The sequence below is a fragment of the Sciurus carolinensis genome, chromosome 12 (genome assembly GCF_902686445.1).
Source record: "Sciurus carolinensis chromosome 12, mSciCar1.2, whole genome shotgun sequence".
NCBI classification, from domain to species: Eukaryota; Metazoa; Chordata; class Mammalia; order Rodentia; family Sciuridae; genus Sciurus; species Sciurus carolinensis.
This window is the reverse complement of record NC_062224.1, coordinates 116520651-116540111: the sequence shown is the minus strand read 5'-3', so window position 1 is coordinate 116540111 and position 19461 is coordinate 116520651. Positions and strand designations below refer to the sequence as shown.

The window sequence follows — 19461 nt, the reverse complement described above, 5'->3', positions numbered from 1 at the left end:
TGCTCTTCTTAAGCTCACCCATGGTGACTGCTTTGAGAAAACAGACTTAAGAAGGAAGACATTCAGGCACGGCAGTGCACGCCTGTAGCACCAGCTATGTGGTGGCTGAGGCAGAGGGTCACAGGTTCAAGGCCAGCCTGGGGCCAAACAGTCGACCCTCACAGCTGTGTGGCACCAGCAAGTTGCGTGACCTCATTGCCTTAGCTTCTTCGTCTGTCAGACGAGTAAGAAAGGGAACTGCCTTGAGATAATCCTTAACTAAATAATCCACAGACCATGCTTAACTGTACAGTTCAACAATTTCTCTGAAGACCACGGTTTCTAGTCTCCCCACTCTCCCCCAAGTGGTTTTCAATTTTGTCTCTGAAATATACCCTTTAATAATTCATACATCACGGATTTTTGTCTTAAAATGTATTGCTCCCAACCTTATTATGGTTTAGCTGTGCATAAAATTCTAAGTATCAACATACTTATCTTTCTCGCACTCAAGGTATTATTCCGCTGCCTTCTGGACTGCACAGATGCGGGGAAAGGTCTGCTGCTGACCTAACGCCACTTCCAGGAGGCTGGCTGTGTCTGGGCTTGGACGGGGGCGCCACTCTAGCAGGACTGGGGAAGGACCACGGCATACACATCTGCCCCCTTACAAGGCAGCAGGGCGAGAAGTGAAGGCTGCTGTGACTAAAGGGACGCTCTGAAGATCAGTCCTGCGTGCCCACAACCATGGCTGCAGAGAAGATGGACGTGCCCCCACACAGGGAAAGGGCACGGAGGGAGGCACCGAGGACCCTCGCTTCTCAGCAATGAAGCCACACTTTTCTCCCCAATTTTGCTCCCTGATTCCTACCTTGACAGCTCCATATTTGAGCATATGAGGTAAGTGAGGTAAAACAGTATATGAACGCGTACTTTGAATCTTCTTGGCCTGAAGATACACAAAACAAAACGCAACAGCTCTGCCTCGTAGACAGATGTGAGAGCGACAAACCTGGCCTCTTTATTGACCATGACAGATTTGGCGTTAAAACCATGACCGAGATCCACTTCAGTCAGGCTCCTGATTTGGAGAGCAGCTCCCCTGGGACCTGGCGCTCCCATAGGAAAGTCATAAAAGTGGAACAGGAAAGACGACACTTGCTTTTAATTACATAAAAATCACCTGAACTTAACTAGTCGATTCACTTATTTAAAAAAAAAAAAAAAAAAAAAAAGCTCATCTACGAGCAGAAGCGCTGTCCTACTGCGGGTGCCACTCTCCTGCTAGTCACAGCAAAAGCCAAGAAAAGGTCAAAATGAAAGTGGCCCGAATACCAAGGCCGTCATCACTCTTGCTGCAAAACAGTTGCCAGTCTGATGTTAGAGTTTAAAAAGAATGCCAAGAAGTGAAGGTCCTGCCCAAGTTCAAGAGAACTTCCCAGAAGGAGGTGGAGGCCCCAGAAATCCACCTGCCTGCTTGGTGGCAGCTCGTGACGGGGCAAGGCCGAGAATCTTCTGGATGTTCTGTGAAGAAAGCAGAGTGGGAATGGGTTTACTACAGTGGTGAGAAGTGCCCCAGCAGATGTCAGGCAGAGGATTCACCAGCTCAAGGGCTGCTATGACCCTCAACAACACAACCACTGTTATTTTTATTTATTTATTTTTTTTTGCGGTGCTGGGGATCGAAACCAGGGCCTTACCAACTGAGCTATCTCCCCAGCCCCGACCACTGTTATTTTTAAAGCAAGACTCAATAAATGGGATAGATTCAAACTAAAAAATTCTCAGCAGAGGAAACAATCAATAATGTGAAAAGAGAGCCTACAGAGTGGGAAAAAATCTTTTCCACACACACACTTCAGACAGAGCACTCATCTCCAAAGTTTATAAAGAACTTAAAAGACTTTATACCAAAAATACAAAGAACCCAATCAATAAATGTGCTAAGGAACTGGGCAGACACTTCATAGAAGAAGATATACAGGTGATCAACAAATATATGAAAAAGTGCTCATCACCTCTAGTAATTAGAGAAATGCAAATTAAAACTACCCTAAGATTTCATCTAACTCCAATTAGAATGACTATTATCAAGAATACAAGCAATAATAAGTGTTGGCATGGATGTGGGGAAAAAGGCACACTCATACATTGCTGGAGGAGTTGCAAATTGGTTCAGCCACTCCGGAGACCAGTATAGAGATTCCTCAGAAAACTTGGAATGGAACCATCATTTGACCCAGCTATCCCACTCCTCGATTTATACCCAAAGGACTTAAAATCAGCAAACTACAGTGACACAGCAACATCGATGTTCATAGCAGCTCAATTCACAATAGCTAGATTGTGGAATCAACCTAGATGCCCTTCAATAGATAAACAGATAAAGAAACTGTGGTATATATACACAATGGAATATTATTCAGCCATAAAGAAGAATAAAATTATGGCATTTGCTGGTAAATGGATGAAGTTGGGGGCTAGGGTTGTGGTTCAGTGGTAGAATGCTTGCTTAGCATGTGTGAGGCCCTGGGTTCGATCCTCAGCACCACATAAAAATAAAATAAAGGTATTGTGTCCACCTACAACTAAAACAAAATGTTTAAAAAAAAAAAAAAAAAGGATGAAGTTAGAAAATATCAGGCTAAGTGAAATAGGCCAAGCCCAAAAAACGAAAGGCCAAATGTTTTCTCTGATAAGTGCATGACAATATATAATGGGGGCGGGGGAGAATGAAGCAACTTTGGTGTAGAGGAAAAAGGGGTGGGAGGGGGTGGAGGACAGAAAGATAGCAGAATGAAACAGTATTACCCTTTGTATGTGTATGATAACATGAATGGTGTGAGTCTACATTGTGTACAACCATACAAATGAAAAGTTGTACCCATTTGTGTACAATGAATCAAGATACAGTCTGTAAAAATAAAAAATATTTTAATAAAAAAAAAGTTAAATAAAATTAAAAAAAAAAAAAAAAAGAGTACAGAACAGCAAAGCGCTCTTTACCTGATGAACCTTAGTCTCCTAACCATAGCAGCTATTTTCAAGTGAAAAATCATAAAACGAGATATTCTTTTTGTTTGCATCGGTGGGAGTGGAACTGGGGCCTTAGAGTGCATGCCAGCAGGTGCCCATCAGCGAGCCACACCCAGTCTCCAGGCTGCCTTCCACTCTGAAAGTGAAGGATGTGAAGCACATTTGTGTTTTTTTTTTTTTTTTTTGGTAGCAGGGTCTTTTCTTTGAGTGTGGGCATTCTGGTTAGATTTAGGCATATTACACTGTCTATAATGTTCAGTTTCAATTATTTTAAGTGGTGAAAGAACTTAAGAGATTTGCAGAGCAATCTGGAGTCCAGAAGCTTCACGTATTTTTTTAATACTCCCTGCCCTTTTATCTCACCTATATCTAATGCAAAAATATATTTTTTAGAAACTCACCTTTATTCAGTTTTTCAAAACTTATTTAGCTCCCATAAAATAATTTTTTCCCTCTGATTGCACTGAATAATATGACATCTGATTATATTACATGAATACAATAACAAGTAAAACCAGCATAAACAGGTTTGGATAAACAAAATGGACTTTCAGAAGGTAATGACTCAATAGGTAAAAGCAGACAAGCGTGGGTGTACTAAAGAGCACTGGTGTGCAGACCATGTTTCAAAGAGGGAATGGACAGGGTTTATGAACGTGCAAAGGTTAAGTAAAGGGCAGCTGCTGAAGCTCCACAGGGCATTCTAGAAGAAAACCTGGAATTCATCTGCTTATCCCCACTCGATGCCTTCTGTTCATATTTGAGGATCTGAAGCTAGACAAGGTATGATGGCCTGCCAAAATGACAAAGTTAGGAGCAGAGTAAGTTGAGACCCGTGTGCTTTGATTCTTGCACTCTCATGCATAGTACTCGCTAGGAAAATAAAGCCCAAGTCTCCACTCCATGGCATAGGGTCTGCACACACTGAACCACCACTCACCTGCGGAGCACCCCATGGACACACACACACAGAGCTCCAGACCCACAGCAGCAGTCCGAGCACCCACTGGACACAGCACCCTGTGAGAACTAAGCTTCCCTGGAAGTACACACTCCTTCCATCAGCTTTGAGGATAAATGCTGACATTACAGATTGTGTAGCAGAGTACAAGGGTGTGTGTTTTGGAGATTAATACTGTCAGAATATAAAGGAAAGTTTTAATATAAAGAAGTCAGCTTTAAGAACTTATCTGAGGGAGATCCAAGATGGCAGACTAGAGGGAGGCTGCATTCCCTGTTGCCCTGTAACTCAGGATTCAAACAGAGGAAATACTGTTTCTTTGTAGTTGTTGCTGCCCACAGATCCCTTACCCCATTCATCCACCCCGATCACCCACGGTCTGCCAGCGTATCGCCTGCCTTTTAGTGCGGATTGCTCACTGACCTCCACCTGTCATCCGCCACTTGCCCATTCGCTGGCCTCTTGCCTGCCTGTCACCCGCCTTTCACCTACACATTGTCTACTGCTGGACATCCATCTGATTGTCTGCTGTTAGCCTGCAGACTGCCCACAGATCGCCTGCTGCACGCTGTTGTCTGGAAGTCCACTGTCACAGTACCTGCAGGCTTGGTTACCTGTGGCTGCTGCCATCTTGGGACAACAGCCAGGGCCTGCAGGTTTCCTGTGGCAGTTGCCGCCCTCTCAGGGCAAGGCCACCTTGGTCTGGGACTCAGGCCAGGGCCTGGAGATATACTGGGGTACCTGCAGGTCTCATTACATCTGAGGTCTTTCTGCTTGGTGCGGTATCTGGCTGCCTCTTTGCAGGGTCGTTCCTTTGTAAGACCACATCCCTGGTGGTCACTGCATGTGAAAGGGCATTAAGATCTTGGGACTGTAGCAAGACAGGGCCTGGGGAAGTCAAAGTCCAGGTCCATCAGATTGTAGCCGGGTTTGTGTGGGCCAGTCTGGGTCTGGCAAGCCTGTGGAAAATCAGAGACTGGGGACAGTTCTCTGGGGGAAGCACGTCAGAGAAATGGGAGAAAACGGCTCTCTTCAGCTCAGTGAGTCCTGAAGAGTGCAGGGTTGGAAGGGGCCAGGTAAAACCGGCAGGAAGACTGGAAGAGGGTGTGATCTTGCTATGGGTTCACTCACTCAACCAGTCCGGCATGCCCTGGACTGGAACTAACATCAAACTTCAGACAACCCCACCAATTGGTGAAGAAGGGCACTTGAGAAAATTTTCCACTGAGACCTTCCTTCTTTCTTAGATTTTTTTTTTTTTTTTCCCTCTCTCACACCTCTACCAAATTTGGATCCAAATATTTTTCACGCATCGATTTCTTGAGGAATGAAATGTCTGAATAGTATATGACAGTTTTGTTGTAATTCTTATATTTTTACTTTAAAAAAAAAATCTGGGGCTGGGGAGATAGCTCAGCTGGTAGAGTGCTTGCACCCTGAGTTCGACCCCCAGTACCGCCAAAAAAAAAAAAAAAAAAAAAAAAAAAAAAAAAAAATCTGTACATATTTTTCCTGTCTCCCTAGATTCTCTTTCTCACTTCTTTCATACTAACAGCCAACCTCTATTAATTCCTCCTTTGCTCTTACTATACATTTTTAGCTCCATCTTCTCTCCCTCTCCCTCATACATAAACATCACATCTTACACTACTTCTGTTCCGTCACTGCCCATCATTTGAAATGGTAAACCCTTTTAGCAAACTTACTGTTTATGTTGTAGACAACAATTGAACACTTCATTTCTGTCTATTGTGACAAAGCTGTAAATGCCTTAACAGGAGCCATTTGGTTTAAGGTGGTGTATCGTTTGCACTGGGTGCTGTTAATACTGGTCTCCCCCTTAAAGGTGATATACTGGAAGACTTCAGGGACACTATAAGACTACAGGATAGAAACTATACTGCCTCAGCTCCACGCTGCTGGATGAGAAGACAACAAACAACATGAAAAAACAAAGGAGCAAAGTGCCTCAAACAAACCAAGATGTGGAACAAACCAAGATGTTCCACAGACACAGTAGAAGAAATATCAGAGAAGAAGTTTAGAAAATACATAGTCAGATTGATCTTCCAAATAAAGAATGGTATTAAAAGAGAAAACACAAAAAGTAAAAGATCACTTCAATGAAGAAGCAGAGATTATAAAAAGGAATCAAGCAGAAATCCTCAAAATGAAGGAAACAATAAACCAGATTAAAAATTCAATGGAAAGTATCACCAACAGACTAGACCACTTGGAAGACAGAACCTCAGAAAATGAAGACAAAATATATACTCTTGAAAATAAAGTTAACCACACAGAGAAGATGGTAAGGAACCATGAAGAGAAATTCTAAGAAATATGGGACAACATGAAAAGACCAAATTTAAGATTTATTGGAATAGACAAAGGTGTGGAGATACAAACCAAAGGAATGCACAATCTTTTCAATGACATATATCAGAAAACTTTCCAAATCTAAAGAATGAAATGGAAAATCAACTACAAGAGGCTTACAGAACACCAAATGTACAAAATTACAGCACACCTAACCAAGGCACAGTATAATGAGAAAGACTAACATACAGAATAAAGACAGAAGTTTAAAGGCTATGAGAGAAAAAAATCAAATTACATATAGGAGAAAGCCAATTTGGATCTCAGCTGATTTCTCAACCCAAACCTTCAAGGTCAGGAGGTCCTGGAATAACATATCAAGCTCTGCAAGAAAATAGATGCTGAGAATTTTATATCCAGCAAAATAAGGTCTCAGATTTGAAGATTAAAACCTTCCATGATAAATGAAAGTTAAAAAAATTCACAATTAGAAAGCCTGCACTACAGGCTTTTTCTCAGAAAAATATTCCATGAGGAGGAAATGAAAAACAAAACAAAACAAAACAAAAACACAACAATGAAAAACAGCAAAGGGAGGAACTACACTAAAGGAAGGGTCAATCAAAGGAGAAACTAAGTCAGGTTAAAAACCAAAAATAAACTAAAATGACCAGGAATACAAATCATATCTGAATCGTTAATGGCCTAAACTCGTCAATCAAAATACCTAGACTGGCAGACTGGATTTTTAAAAAGACCCAACAATATGCTGTCTTCAAGAGACTCACTTCCTAGGAGAAGACATCCACAGACTGAAGGTGAAAAGGTTGGGAAAAAACATCTCATTCACACTGACTGTGTAAACAAGCAGGGGTTTCCATCTCATATCAGACAAATTGGACTTCAAAGCAAAGTTAGTCAAAAGGGATAAGGAGGACATTTCATACTGCTTAAGGGAATCATACACCAACAAGACATAACAATAGTAAATATATATGCCCCAAATAATGGAGCACCTACGTACATCCAACAAACCCTTCTCAACTTCAAGAATCAAACAGACCACAACACAGTAACACTGGGTGACTTTTAACACATCTGTCTCACCAATGGATAGATCTTCCAAACAAAAACTAAACAAAGAAACTACAGAATTAAATAATACAACTAATGATTTAGACTTAACAGACACGTATATAGAGTATTTCATCCACCATTGAGCAAATACACTTTCTTCTTAGCAGCACATGGATCCTTCTCTAAAATAGACCATGTTATGCCATAAAGTAACGCTCAGCAAATAAAAAAAAAATAGAAATACTACCCTGCATTCTATTAGATCATAACGAACTGAAACTAGAAATTAATGATAAAAGAAAAAATAGAAGCTACTCCAACACCTGGAGACTAAATAATATGCTATTGAATGATGAATGGATAAAAGAAGAAATCAAGGGGGAAATTAAAAAAATACATAACCAAGGTAAATGAAAACACCAACACAACATAGCAAAATGATCTCCCATGCTCTTGCACAGGCAGAATTAATACTGTCAAAATGGCCATACTACCAAAAGTGTCATACAGATTCAATGCAATTCTATTAAAATTCCAATGACATTTTTCAAATAAATAGAAAAAGCAATCATGAAATTCATTTGGAAAAATAAGAGACCCAGAATACCCAAGGCAATCCTTAGCAAGAAGACTGAAGTAGGAGGCATCACAGTACCAGACCTTAAACTATACTACAGCAATAGTAACAAAAACAGCATGGAACTGGCACCAAAATAGACATGTAGACCAATGGTACAAAATGGAAGACACAGAGACAAACCCATGTAAATACAGTTATCTCATACTAGACAAAGGTGCCAAAAATATACACTGGAGAAAAGACAGCCTAATCAACAAATGGTGCTGGGAAAACTGGAAATTCATATGTAACAAAATGAAATTAAACCCTTATCTCTCACCCTGCACAAAAATCAACTCAAAGTGGATCAAAGACTTAGGGACTAGAACAGAGACCCTGTGCCTAACAGAAGAAAAAGTAAGCCCAAATCTTCATCATGTTGGCTTAGAACCTGACTTCCTCAACAACACTCCTAAAGCGCAAGAAGTAAAATCAAGAATCAATAAAGGGGATGAGATTCAAACTAAAAACCTTCTCAGCAGAGGAAACAATCAATAATGTGGAGAGCCTACAGAATGGGAAAAAATCTTTACCACATGCACCTCAGATACAGCATTAATCTCCAGGATATATAAAGAACTCAAAAAACTTAACACCAAAAAAACAAATAACCTAATCAAAATATGGGTTAAGGAACTAAACACACTTCCCAGAAGAAATACAATCAACAAATATATGAAAAAATTTTCATCATCTTTTGCAATTAGAGAAATGCAAATCAAAACTACTCAAGATTTCATCTCACACTAGTCAGAACGACAATTATCAAGAATACAAGCAATAGTAGGTGTTGGCGAGGATGTAGGGAAAAAGGTATACTCATAGCTTTTTTGTTGGTGGAACTGCAGATTGGTACAACCACTTTGGGAAGCACCATGGAGATTCCTAAGAAAGCTCTGAATGGAACCACTACTCAGTTTATTCCCAAAGGACTTAAAATCAGCATACTACAGTTATGCAGCCACATCAATATTTATAGCAGTTCAATTCACAATAGCTAAACTATGGAACCAACCTAGATGCCCTTCAACAGATGAATGGATAAAGAAAATGTGGTACATATACACAATGGAATATTACTCAGCCTTAAAGAATAATGAAATTATGGCATTTGCAGGTAAATGGATGGAACTAGAGAATATCATGCTAAGTGAAATAAGCCAATCCCAAAAGACCAAAGGCTGAATGTTTTCTCTGAGAAGCAGATGCTGATCTACAGTGGAGGATGGGTAGGGAAGAATGAAGGACTTTGGATCATGCAGAGAGTGAGGAGGGGAGGGGTGGGGTGGGGGGAATGGGAAGGATGGCACAATGAGACAGACATTATTACCCTATATACATGTAAGAAAAAAAAATTAAAAAAAAAAAATACCCCTGGGTTCAGTCCCCACTACCAAAAAAAAATGTATTTATGGGCTGGGGAGATAGCTCAGTTGGTAGAGTGCTTGCCTTGCAAACACAAGGTCCTGTGTTCGATCCCCAGCACCGCAAAAAAAAAAAAAAAATGTATTTATTAGTTCTGTTTTGTATCTGGAATGTACTTCTATTTATTCATTATATTTTGTAACTGTTAATAAATACTGTGTGTTTGTGTAAAAAACAAACGAAAAGAACTTATTTGAATCATATTTACCATAAAAAATTTCAATACAAGTATTTCAAAACATAATGGCTTAGACTTAAAGGAGAAATCTGAAAACAGGATAAGAAGATAAATCCATTATTAGTAGATCAGACTACAAGTTATAGAATGGTTTGAATTTGTATTACCTTGATAATAAAAATAGTTCCTTCATGTCTATCTCTAAAGAGCCTACTGCACAAAAGCAGCAAGAAAAGCAAATTATATGCATTCCAATTTCTTTTATTTAATAAACTGTAAGTATTTCCTGAGCATCTAGAGTGTATTTAGCACCACACTGGGCATTATGGAAAATTAAAGACAATATTCAGCTACCCAGGAGGGTGAGACATGAGGATTACAAGCTCAAGACCATTTGGGCAGCTGAGCAAGACTGCCTAAAAATAAAATTTTAAAAATGGCTAGGGATGTAGAGTGCTGCTGAGTTCAACCTGCAGTACTGCAAAGAAAAAAAAAGGTAAAATCTGAAATAAGACATTACAAAATGTATGACGATAAACACATTTGTCTAGTCAGCAAATACAGTAATACAGTCTAGACAAAATAAACAAAGGACCCTTGCTCAGTTATTCTGCAGATAAAAGGGTCAATTAAATGAGTCCTTATCCTTTCAGAGACAAAAGGTCAGTTGGAAAATCTCTGGTGCCCTGAAAAGTACAGGTTCTGTGATTTAAAGTAGGCCACAGAGAACAGAGTAAGAAAGACATTCTGGAGAAACCAAGACACCGATTCAAAGCACTGCTCTAGATGGGAACAGCCTGAGCATGGGCATCGATGAGTGTGAAGACGGGCGAGCCCGCAGAGGGGCTGGTGGAGACCTGGGCTCCTTCCCTTCCCCAGCCCGCAGAGGGGCTGGTGGAGACCTGGGCTCCTTCCCAACCCCAGCGCTCTTGTCACAGGCTCCGGGAGCCCTGCATTATGGCACCACAGCTCCCTCATTCCTGTTTGCGTTCAGGTACGAATGGTATTGGAAAGGTATCGTGCAATCTTATCCTGTAGTCAGATTCTAAACAGCGTGTCTAAATCCCTATAGACTTGTAAAGGAAACCAAGGTCTTCTGGCCATTTTTCTTAGTCAGTTTTCTCCTGCCTCTAGGTCAGTGAAATCTCTTCCTCTAAAACTCCTGTAGGGACTGACCAACCTAGCAGCACACCCAGAAGCAGGAACCTCTCCCCTGTGGCAATGATACCCTACACTTCCAAACTCTTTAAGCCTACTAACTGTTCTGAGGACTAGGTCACAGTCCTCTGGTGCCCTGCCCTTGAAGTGAGAAGCTGAGGCAGACAGAGGTTACCGTCTGGAAGACTGACACAGAACTTGGAGCAGAGTTTGCCTCTATTAAGCCATCTCTGTAACAGATTCTTATCCTAGGAGTAAAAATTCATGTAGCAGAACTATGATAAAAAATCCCAAGTATTGGGGGAGATAGCTCAGTCGGTAGAGTGCTTGCCTTGCGAGCACAAAGCCCTGGGTTCGATTCCCAGCACGGCAAAAAAAAAAAAAAAAAAAAAAAATCCAAGTATTAAGACTATGTATGAGCACAGAAAAAAAATGATGTCATTGAGCAAATAAATGTTTGTTGCTCATTCTATTTATATCTATATCCATGGAAAACAGAAATGCTATATTATAACTGTGCAAAAAATGCACGTAAGTCAAAGCTCCTAGAGTGTTCAACATCAAGAATAAATCCTGGCCAGGAGCAGTGGTACACACCTGTGATCCCAGCAACGCAGGAGGACTGCAAATTCTAAGGCAGCCTCAGCAATGCAGCAAGGCTCTAAGCAACATAGCAAAACCCTGTCTCAAAATTTAAGCGACCCTGGGATCAATCCCCAATACCAAGCAAATAAATAAATAAGCCTTGATGTGAACTATGGAGTTTGGGTAATGATGTGTCAATGTGCGTTCATCAACCGTTAACAAATGTGTGGCACGCTGTGGGGACAGTCACAGTAGAGGCTGTGGCTCGGTGGCAGAGCAGCTGACGAGCACATGTGAGGCTCTGGGTTCGATCCTCAGCAACACATAATAAAATAAAGGTACTGTGTCTGCCTACAACTAAAATGAATATATATATTAAAAAAAGAAAAGACTTCACAAATACATAGCAGGCAGCAGCTCGTCAAACGACGGCATCCCTCTGGTGCTGCCTCCCAGTGCGGGTGGGAGCATGAAGACGAGGAGCGAGAGCCACAGCTCACCGGGACCGAGCCGTGCACTGCGCGTTCCCTTTAGGTCCTCGTGACGACTCAGCGAGGCGCTTTATTATGAGCCCTTCCCCAGGCCGCACAGACAGCGAGCTGCCACAGTAAGACTTGGGGGAGGCACATCACACGCTGGCCTGAACACCCAAACATCATGCTTACAAACCAAAAGGACGGCACTCAGAATCCGTGCCCGCGGTGAGGCAAGAGGACACCACCGTCAGGGCTCCACAGCTGCTGCGACCTGCTCTCCCACAGTCTCGGTTATCCTCCTGAGACAACGTTTCAGGCCTTCCTAACGAGCAAGATTTAGCTTGCAGTCAGGCACGCTGGCACACGCCTGTGATCCCAGCAACTTGAGGGGCTGAGCAGGAGGATCGCAAACGCAAGGCCAGCCTGGACAACTTCACAAGGCCCCAAAAAACTAAAAAGGGCTGGGGATGTGACGTGCCCTGGGTTCAAACCTCAGTACCAAAAAAAGGGACTAAAAGACTCAAGTTTTAGTACATAATGAAGATGCTATGGAAAAAAACCACAAATTCAAAATATAGTAAGATATAATCTGGCTTGGGAGAAACACAAAACAATAATTTTGAAGATCTGGCCAACCCTCTACAATAGGGTGACAACCGAAGAGTACATGTCGGAAGGGAAAACAAAAGGTCGAACATTTTCCCAAAACCATGTCTTCTGTTGGCAGGAATCTGAGAGAAATACCCCTACAGGATATGCGTCCCTTCCTTTTTGCAAAGGGTAAGAAAGGCGATCTTAGGAAAGGTGACAAACTGCTGGCTAACTAGGTATCATGGGAAGACTGTTTTTATTGTCAGTGACCAGACAATAAAAACATTTTGCTAAACTTTATTCTTCATCATTTGGCTAACGGAACGATGGCAACCCTTGGTTCACTTTGTTAGTCTCTCCAGCACCTGGCAACCAGCCTCCAGGACATCTCATTAGTTCCCATAATTTAAGCTTAACTATATCAACAAAACTTGGTATAAAATACATTCACTTCAAATAACCCCTTCCAACATTCCAGGGTTCTCACATTATATCTGAATAGATTCCTTGGGAGAATGATGTCAAGATTAGCTACTGAAAAAACAGAATACAGTGGTATAACAAATAATACTGGAACAGCAGTCAAAAAACTTGGGTTCTAGTACTGACAAACCATTTGGAGACTTAAGTAATACTTATCACTCTATTAAACCTCAAATTTCTTTATTTTCCTCCTTTTGTGGTGCTGGAGACTAAACCCAGGGCCTTGTGCATGCGAGGCAAGCACTCTACCAACTGAGCCTTAGCCCCAGCCCCAAATTTCTTACCATTAAAAAAAGGAGACTGACTACCTCAATAGCTTTCAGACACTTTTAAGTCACAGAAAGACTATCTTTAAATAAAACCTGACCAATATAGAAAACAAAGTTGGGGACCACTAGGTCCTTTTCTGGTCCTTCCCTCCCCACCATCAAACACCTTCAAGGAACCACTACATTCTAGAATGTGTCTAATGACATTACAAATCCTCTTGCAGACCTCAACAAACATCCTGCAAAGTGGAAGTCAAAACTCTGAGTGAAGGATGAGCACATCAAACCTGCTCTGGGGTGATACTGCTGCTTCTTAGTTTTTTTGTGTGCCAAGGATGGATCCAAGGGTGTTTACCACTGAGCCACATCCCCAGTCTTTCTGAGGCAGCATCTCACTAAATTGCTGAGACCAGCCTTAAATTTGTGATGCTCCTGTCTCAACCCCCTGAGTCCTGGGATTACGGTCGACCCCTCACTAGGCTCCTCTATAATGTATGAACTGTCCTAACTGAAAACACAGCCCCTTAGTAATGAAGGTCTTTTCTGCAGGGGTCAAGGGATCAAGTGACCCTCTTTCTCTCCTATCTCCCTTTCCCATCTTTCCAATGAAAATGCCCCCAGATCTCTTGTTTAAGCCCTTTCTTTGCTGATCACTCAAGAATAAGGTTCTGAATTTTATTTAGTTTAGTGCAAGAAAACAAAAGGTTTGCTTTCGTTTTTTTAAAAAGCTCATAATGGAGGCAGGACTCAGGGGGCACCTCACTGGCTGTCCAGAAGAATGAAACTGTCCTGAGTGGTTTAAAGAAGCAAAGGACAGAGAGGGATCCAAGATGGCAGACGAGAGGGAGGCTGTGTTCCTTGTCATTCCAAACTCGGGTTTCACACAGAGGATACCTGTTTCTGGGTGAGGCAGGTTTGGCTGTTTATCGATCCCCTGCTCTTTTCCCCATTTGTCCACTGTGATCACCTGCAGTCTGCCAGCATATCGACTACTTTTTGAGGGCAGACTGCTCACTGACTGGCACCTACCATCTGCCATTTGCCTGCCTCTTGCCAGTCCATCACCTGCCTTTCACCTACCCATCACCACCGCCCGAGGTTCACCTCCTGATCGTCCAACAGCAGCCAGCAGATCAACCACAGACGGCCCGTGGAGCACCAGTTGCCTGCTGTTGCCCGGAAGTCCACTGTCACAGTACCTGCAGGTTTGGTTACGCGTGGCTGCCGCCATTTTGAGACAACAGCCAGGACCTGCAGGATCCCCAGCTGGACTGACTGAGCCCCGTCTCCAGGACCCTTTAGCCTGACCAACCACACCCCGCCTCCAGGACCCCCAGTCAACCATGCCCACACCCTGAGCTGCAGCTCCCCATTTTCCAACACGCTTGGAAGCCAGAGTGGCCATCTTGGATGATCCTGGAAGCCATAGCTCCGATCTTTGGTTGGGGCAAATCCCATCCTGAGATGCCTGCTGGAGGCTTGAAGCTCACTGTCAGGTACCTCTCATGCATCAGGCTACTGAACACTGGGAGGTTTCATTACTATATGACTGTTATACCGTAGATTTTCTTTTTTCTCCTTATTGAAAAATTTTAAGTTTTTATTTCTTTAAATGTCTCACTCTTTTTTCCTTTTGTTAACCTGTTCCCTCAAAGTCTCTTTCTCCCTTTTCCCATGCTAACAACCAACTTCTTTTGATTACACTCTCACTCTTTCTATGATCTAGAACTTCTAAATATTCTTTTCTTATCCCATTAACAGCTACATCCTAAACCCCTCCATATCCTCTTTGTCCTCCATTAGAAACTGCAGACCTTATTGCAAATCTATTTTTTATACTGTAGATAATAACTGAACTCATTCTGTTTACTATGACAATATTGTTATTGTCCTCATAGGGGCTATTTGGTCTAGGATTGCATAGTGTCTGATTTGGGCACTGCTAATAATGATCTCCCCTTAGAGAAAGGGTTTTGGAAACCTATAGGGCCACTATAAGCCTATAGGGGGAAATCTGCAATACCCCAGATCAGCACTGCTAGAGGGGAAGATACATGAACAACATGAAAAAACAAGGGAAGAAAATGATCCAAACAAATCTAGATTCTATATTAATAGAATCCAAAGACAGTATGGTAGAAGAAATGTCAGAAAAGGACTTCAGATTATACATGATTAAGATGATTCGCGAAGCAAAGCATGAGATAAGCGAGCAAATGCAGGCAATGAATAATAATACCAATAAGCAGTTGAAAGAGCAACTGCAGGAAGCAAAAGATCATTTCAACAAAGAGAGATTCTCAAAAACAAACAAACAAACGGAAATCCTTGAAATGAAGGAAACAATAAACCAAATAAAAAACTCAATGGAAAGCATCACCAAAAGACTACACCACTTGGAAGACAGAACCTCAGACAATGAAGACAAAATATTTAATCTTGAAAATAAAGTTGCCCAAACAGAGAAGATGGAAAGAAATCATGAACAGAATCTCCAAAAACTATGAGATATCATGAAAAGACCAAATTTAAGAATTATTGGGATTGAGGAAGGCACAGAGATACAAATCAAAGGAATGAACAACCTATTCAATGAAATAATATCAGAAAATTTCCCAAATCTGAAGAATGAAATGGAAAATCAAATACAAGAGGCTTACAGAACACCAAATGCACAAAATCACAACAGATCCACACCAAGGCACATTATAATGAAAATGCCTAACATTCAAAATAAAGATAGGATTTTGAAGGTTGAGAGAGAAAAGCATCAGATTATATACAAGGGGAAACCAATATAGATATCAGCACATTTCTCAGTCCAGACCCTAAAAGCTAGAAGGGCCTGGAACAACATATTTCAAGCTCTGAAAGAACATGGTTGCCAACCAAGAATCCTATACCCAGCAAAACTAACCTTCGGATTTGAAGATGAAATAAAATCCTTCCATGATAAACAAAAGTTAAAAGAATTCACAAATAGCCTACGCTACAGAATGTTCTCAACAAAATATTCCATGAAGAGAAATGAAAACAACAATGTGGGTCAGCAAAGGGTGCAACTACCTTAAAGGCAAAACCATTCAAAGGAGAAACCAAGTCAAGTTAACACTAAAAATAAGCCCAAATGACTGGGAATACAAATCATATCTCAATAATAACCCTGAATGTTAACGGCCTAAACTCATCAATCAAAAGACATAGACTGACAGAATGGATTAAAAAGAAAAACCCAACAATATGCTGTCTTCGAGAGACTCATCTTTTAGAAAAAGACATCCACAGACTAAAGAAGCAAAGGACAGGGCTTGGGTTAACCACAACAACTAAAAATGAAGAGGAAGAACCTTGGAAAACAGAGACCTTTGGTAAGGGGAGCCCCAAATTTCCCATGTAAACTGTGCTCAAATTTCTGCTTGACTTGAATTACATATGTGACGATCTCCAAGCAGCCCAACTGTCTAAGAGGACTGACCTGAGACTCCAGCTGTCACCTGCCACACAGGAGACAGTGTGGGGTTGGAGCACTGCTGTGGCCTAAATATCCGCCTCCCCCACAGTTCACAGGTATTAAGACAGTGAGGTCCTCTGGAGGTGATTATGCGACAGGCTTCACCTCACTGATGGGAGAGGGCCTGGTAAAAGAAGCCCCAGGAGCCGCCTCATCCCTTCCACCACGCAGGATGCAGCCAGGAGGCACAGCCTAGGGCAGGCGCCAACAGGCCACACCAGACACGGCAGCTGCCATGCCTCCATCTTGTACTCTCACGTTCCAAAACAACAAATCACTACTGTCTATGAGTTATCTAGTTTGCAGTTTTCTGTTTTAACAGCAAGAAAGGACAAAGATAAATAAATGCCAAGTTAATGACCTGCTCAAAGAAAAAAATGACATTCTTATAAAGTAAAATAATCCAGAGTCTCTGTGACCATCACATACACTGTCCAAGAAACAGTCCAAAATTATTAGTCATATCAAGAAACTGGAAAATACAACTCACACATACAATAGACAACAGACAGAGTCCAAATTTCAAATGCTGGAATTAGCAGACTACATTTTAAAACCAGCTAAATAACTATGCCTAAGTCAGGCATTAGTGGCCCATGCCTATAATCCCAAAGACCTTGGAGGCTGAGACAGGAAGATCACAAATTTGAGGCCGGTCTCAGCAACTTACCAAGACCCTACCTCAAAATAAAAAAAAAAAAAAGGGCTAGAGCAGGGCTGGGACTCAGTATTTAATCCCCCCTGGGTTCAATCTCTGGTACACACACACACACACACACACACACACACACACACAAAGATATAAAGTTCCTTTTTATGGTACTGGGGATTAAATCCCAGGCCTCCTGCATGCTAGGCAAGCACTGTACCACTGAGCAGCTCTTTTTAATTTTATTTTATTTTGAGACAGTTCTAAGATGCCGAGGTTGGCCTTGAACTTGGGATCCTACTGCCTCGGCCTCTGAGTCATGTATCACCTCTCCTAGTTTACTGATCATTTATGTCAAATCTATGACTGAGAACACAAAGAAGGTAAATAAATGAACAAGCAGGAAATCCTAGAAGGGAAAAAAACACCACCACCAAAGAAAAGAAAGAAAGAAAGAAAAAACCCTGGAAATTCTGGAACTGAAAAATATGTAATTTTAAAACCAGTGGCTGGGTTTAGAGTTAACAAGACTGTAGATGATAGAGGAGTCAGCAAACTTGAAAACAAAAAAAAACCAGAAATTACCCTATCTATTGAACACAGAGAAAAAGATTTTTAAAAGTTCAAGAGTCTTAGTGTCCTCTTGGACAATACCAAGAAGACTGAAGTATAAGTAAATAGAGCTACACAAGAAGAGAAAGAATGAGGGAAAAGAACACTTGAAGAAACAGTAGCTGAGGCTGGGCGTGGTGACGCACACCTATAATCCTGAGGCAGGAGGATCACAAGTTTGAGGCCAGTTAGCAAGGTCCTAAGAGTGAGACCCTGACTCAAAATAAAATATAAAATATAAAAAGGGCTAGGGATGTGGTTCAGAGGTTAAGCAACTCTGGGTTCAATCCCTGGTACTGAAAAAAAGAAAAGAAACAAATTTCCCAAATTTAATGAAAACCATAAACTCTAGAAGGGTAAACTTTTTTGAAAATAGTCTAGGTGCATCATAATGAACTTTCTGAAAGACAAATTTTATTTTATTTTTTTGGCGGTGCTGGGAATGGAACTCAGGGCTTCATACCTGCTAAGTTAAGTGTTCTACCAATGAGCTACATCCCAGGCCCCAGAGAAACCGTCTGGAAGAGCAAAGCTGAAAGCAACCAGAGAAAAGGGACACTGTATCTATAGAAAGGGACACATTACCTGCAGGAATACAAAAATGTAAAGAATTTTTTAGAAATAGTGGATGCCAGAAGATAGTAGAAAGGCATAAAATATGGAAAGGATTAAAACAAAAATAGTCAACCCAGAATTATATAATTATAACCAGTAAAAATATCCTTCAGGAATGAGGATTTTTTTAAAGAGATGGTTGTACCTCAGTGGTAGAGTGCCTGCCTAGCATGTGTGGGGAACAGGGGTCAATTGTCAGCACCACATATAAATAAGTAAAATAAAGGTCTGCTGACAACTGGAAAAGTATTTTTTAAAAAAGATAGTTTCAGCAAAGCGGTCAGATATGATTGTAATCCCTGAGACTTGGGAGGCTAAGGCAGGAGGATCCCAAGGTCAAGGTCAGCCTCACCAACTCAGCAAGACCCTGTTTCAATTTTAGAAAATGAAAAAGAAAAAAAATGTTGAGGATGTTGCTCAGTGGTTAAGTGTTCCTGGGTTCAGTCCCCATTGCCAAAAAAAAAAAAGTTACTGAAGATACTGTCGTGTGTGTAAGTACAAACCCATAACAACAAATTCTATTGTTATGTACAACTATAATGTACCAACAAAAGATGTGGCAAAAATAATACAGAAAGGTACTTTCAGATAAATGAAGACTAAGAGAATGTGTCACCAACAGACCTGCACTACAAGAAATGCAAAACAGGCCAGGTATGGTGATGCACACCTGTAATCCCAGAGGCTGAGGCAGAATGATCTCCAGTTCAAAGTCAGCCTCAGCAGCTTAGCGAGACCCTGTATCTAAATAAAAGACAAAAAAGGGCTGGGGCTATAGCTCAGTTGGCACAGCACTTGCCTAGCTTATGTGAGGCACTGGGTTTGATTTTAGCACCACATAAAAATAAACAAAACAAAGGCATGCTGCCCATCTATGACTACAAAAAAAAATTTTTAAATCCAAAACAGGAAATCAATGCT

The 19461-nt window shown here is 41.3% G+C and overlaps 1 protein-coding gene and 1 pseudogene across 1 annotated transcript in view; both read right to left on the bottom strand.

The window, feature by feature from the left end:
- Positions 1-961: 961 nt before the first annotated feature.
- Positions 962-19461, bottom strand: part of Tmco1 (transmembrane and coiled-coil domains 1) — a 35221-nt gene continuing 16721 nt past the window's right edge. The window contains exon 7 of the mRNA XM_047520851.1: positions 962-1503. Within this exon, the coding sequence (XP_047376807.1) occupies positions 1405-1503 (99 nt within the window). The 3' untranslated portion in view covers positions 962-1404. The remainder of the gene's footprint in view (positions 1504-19461) is intronic.
- On the bottom strand, positions 11916-12012 carry LOC124962506 (uncharacterized; annotated as a pseudogene).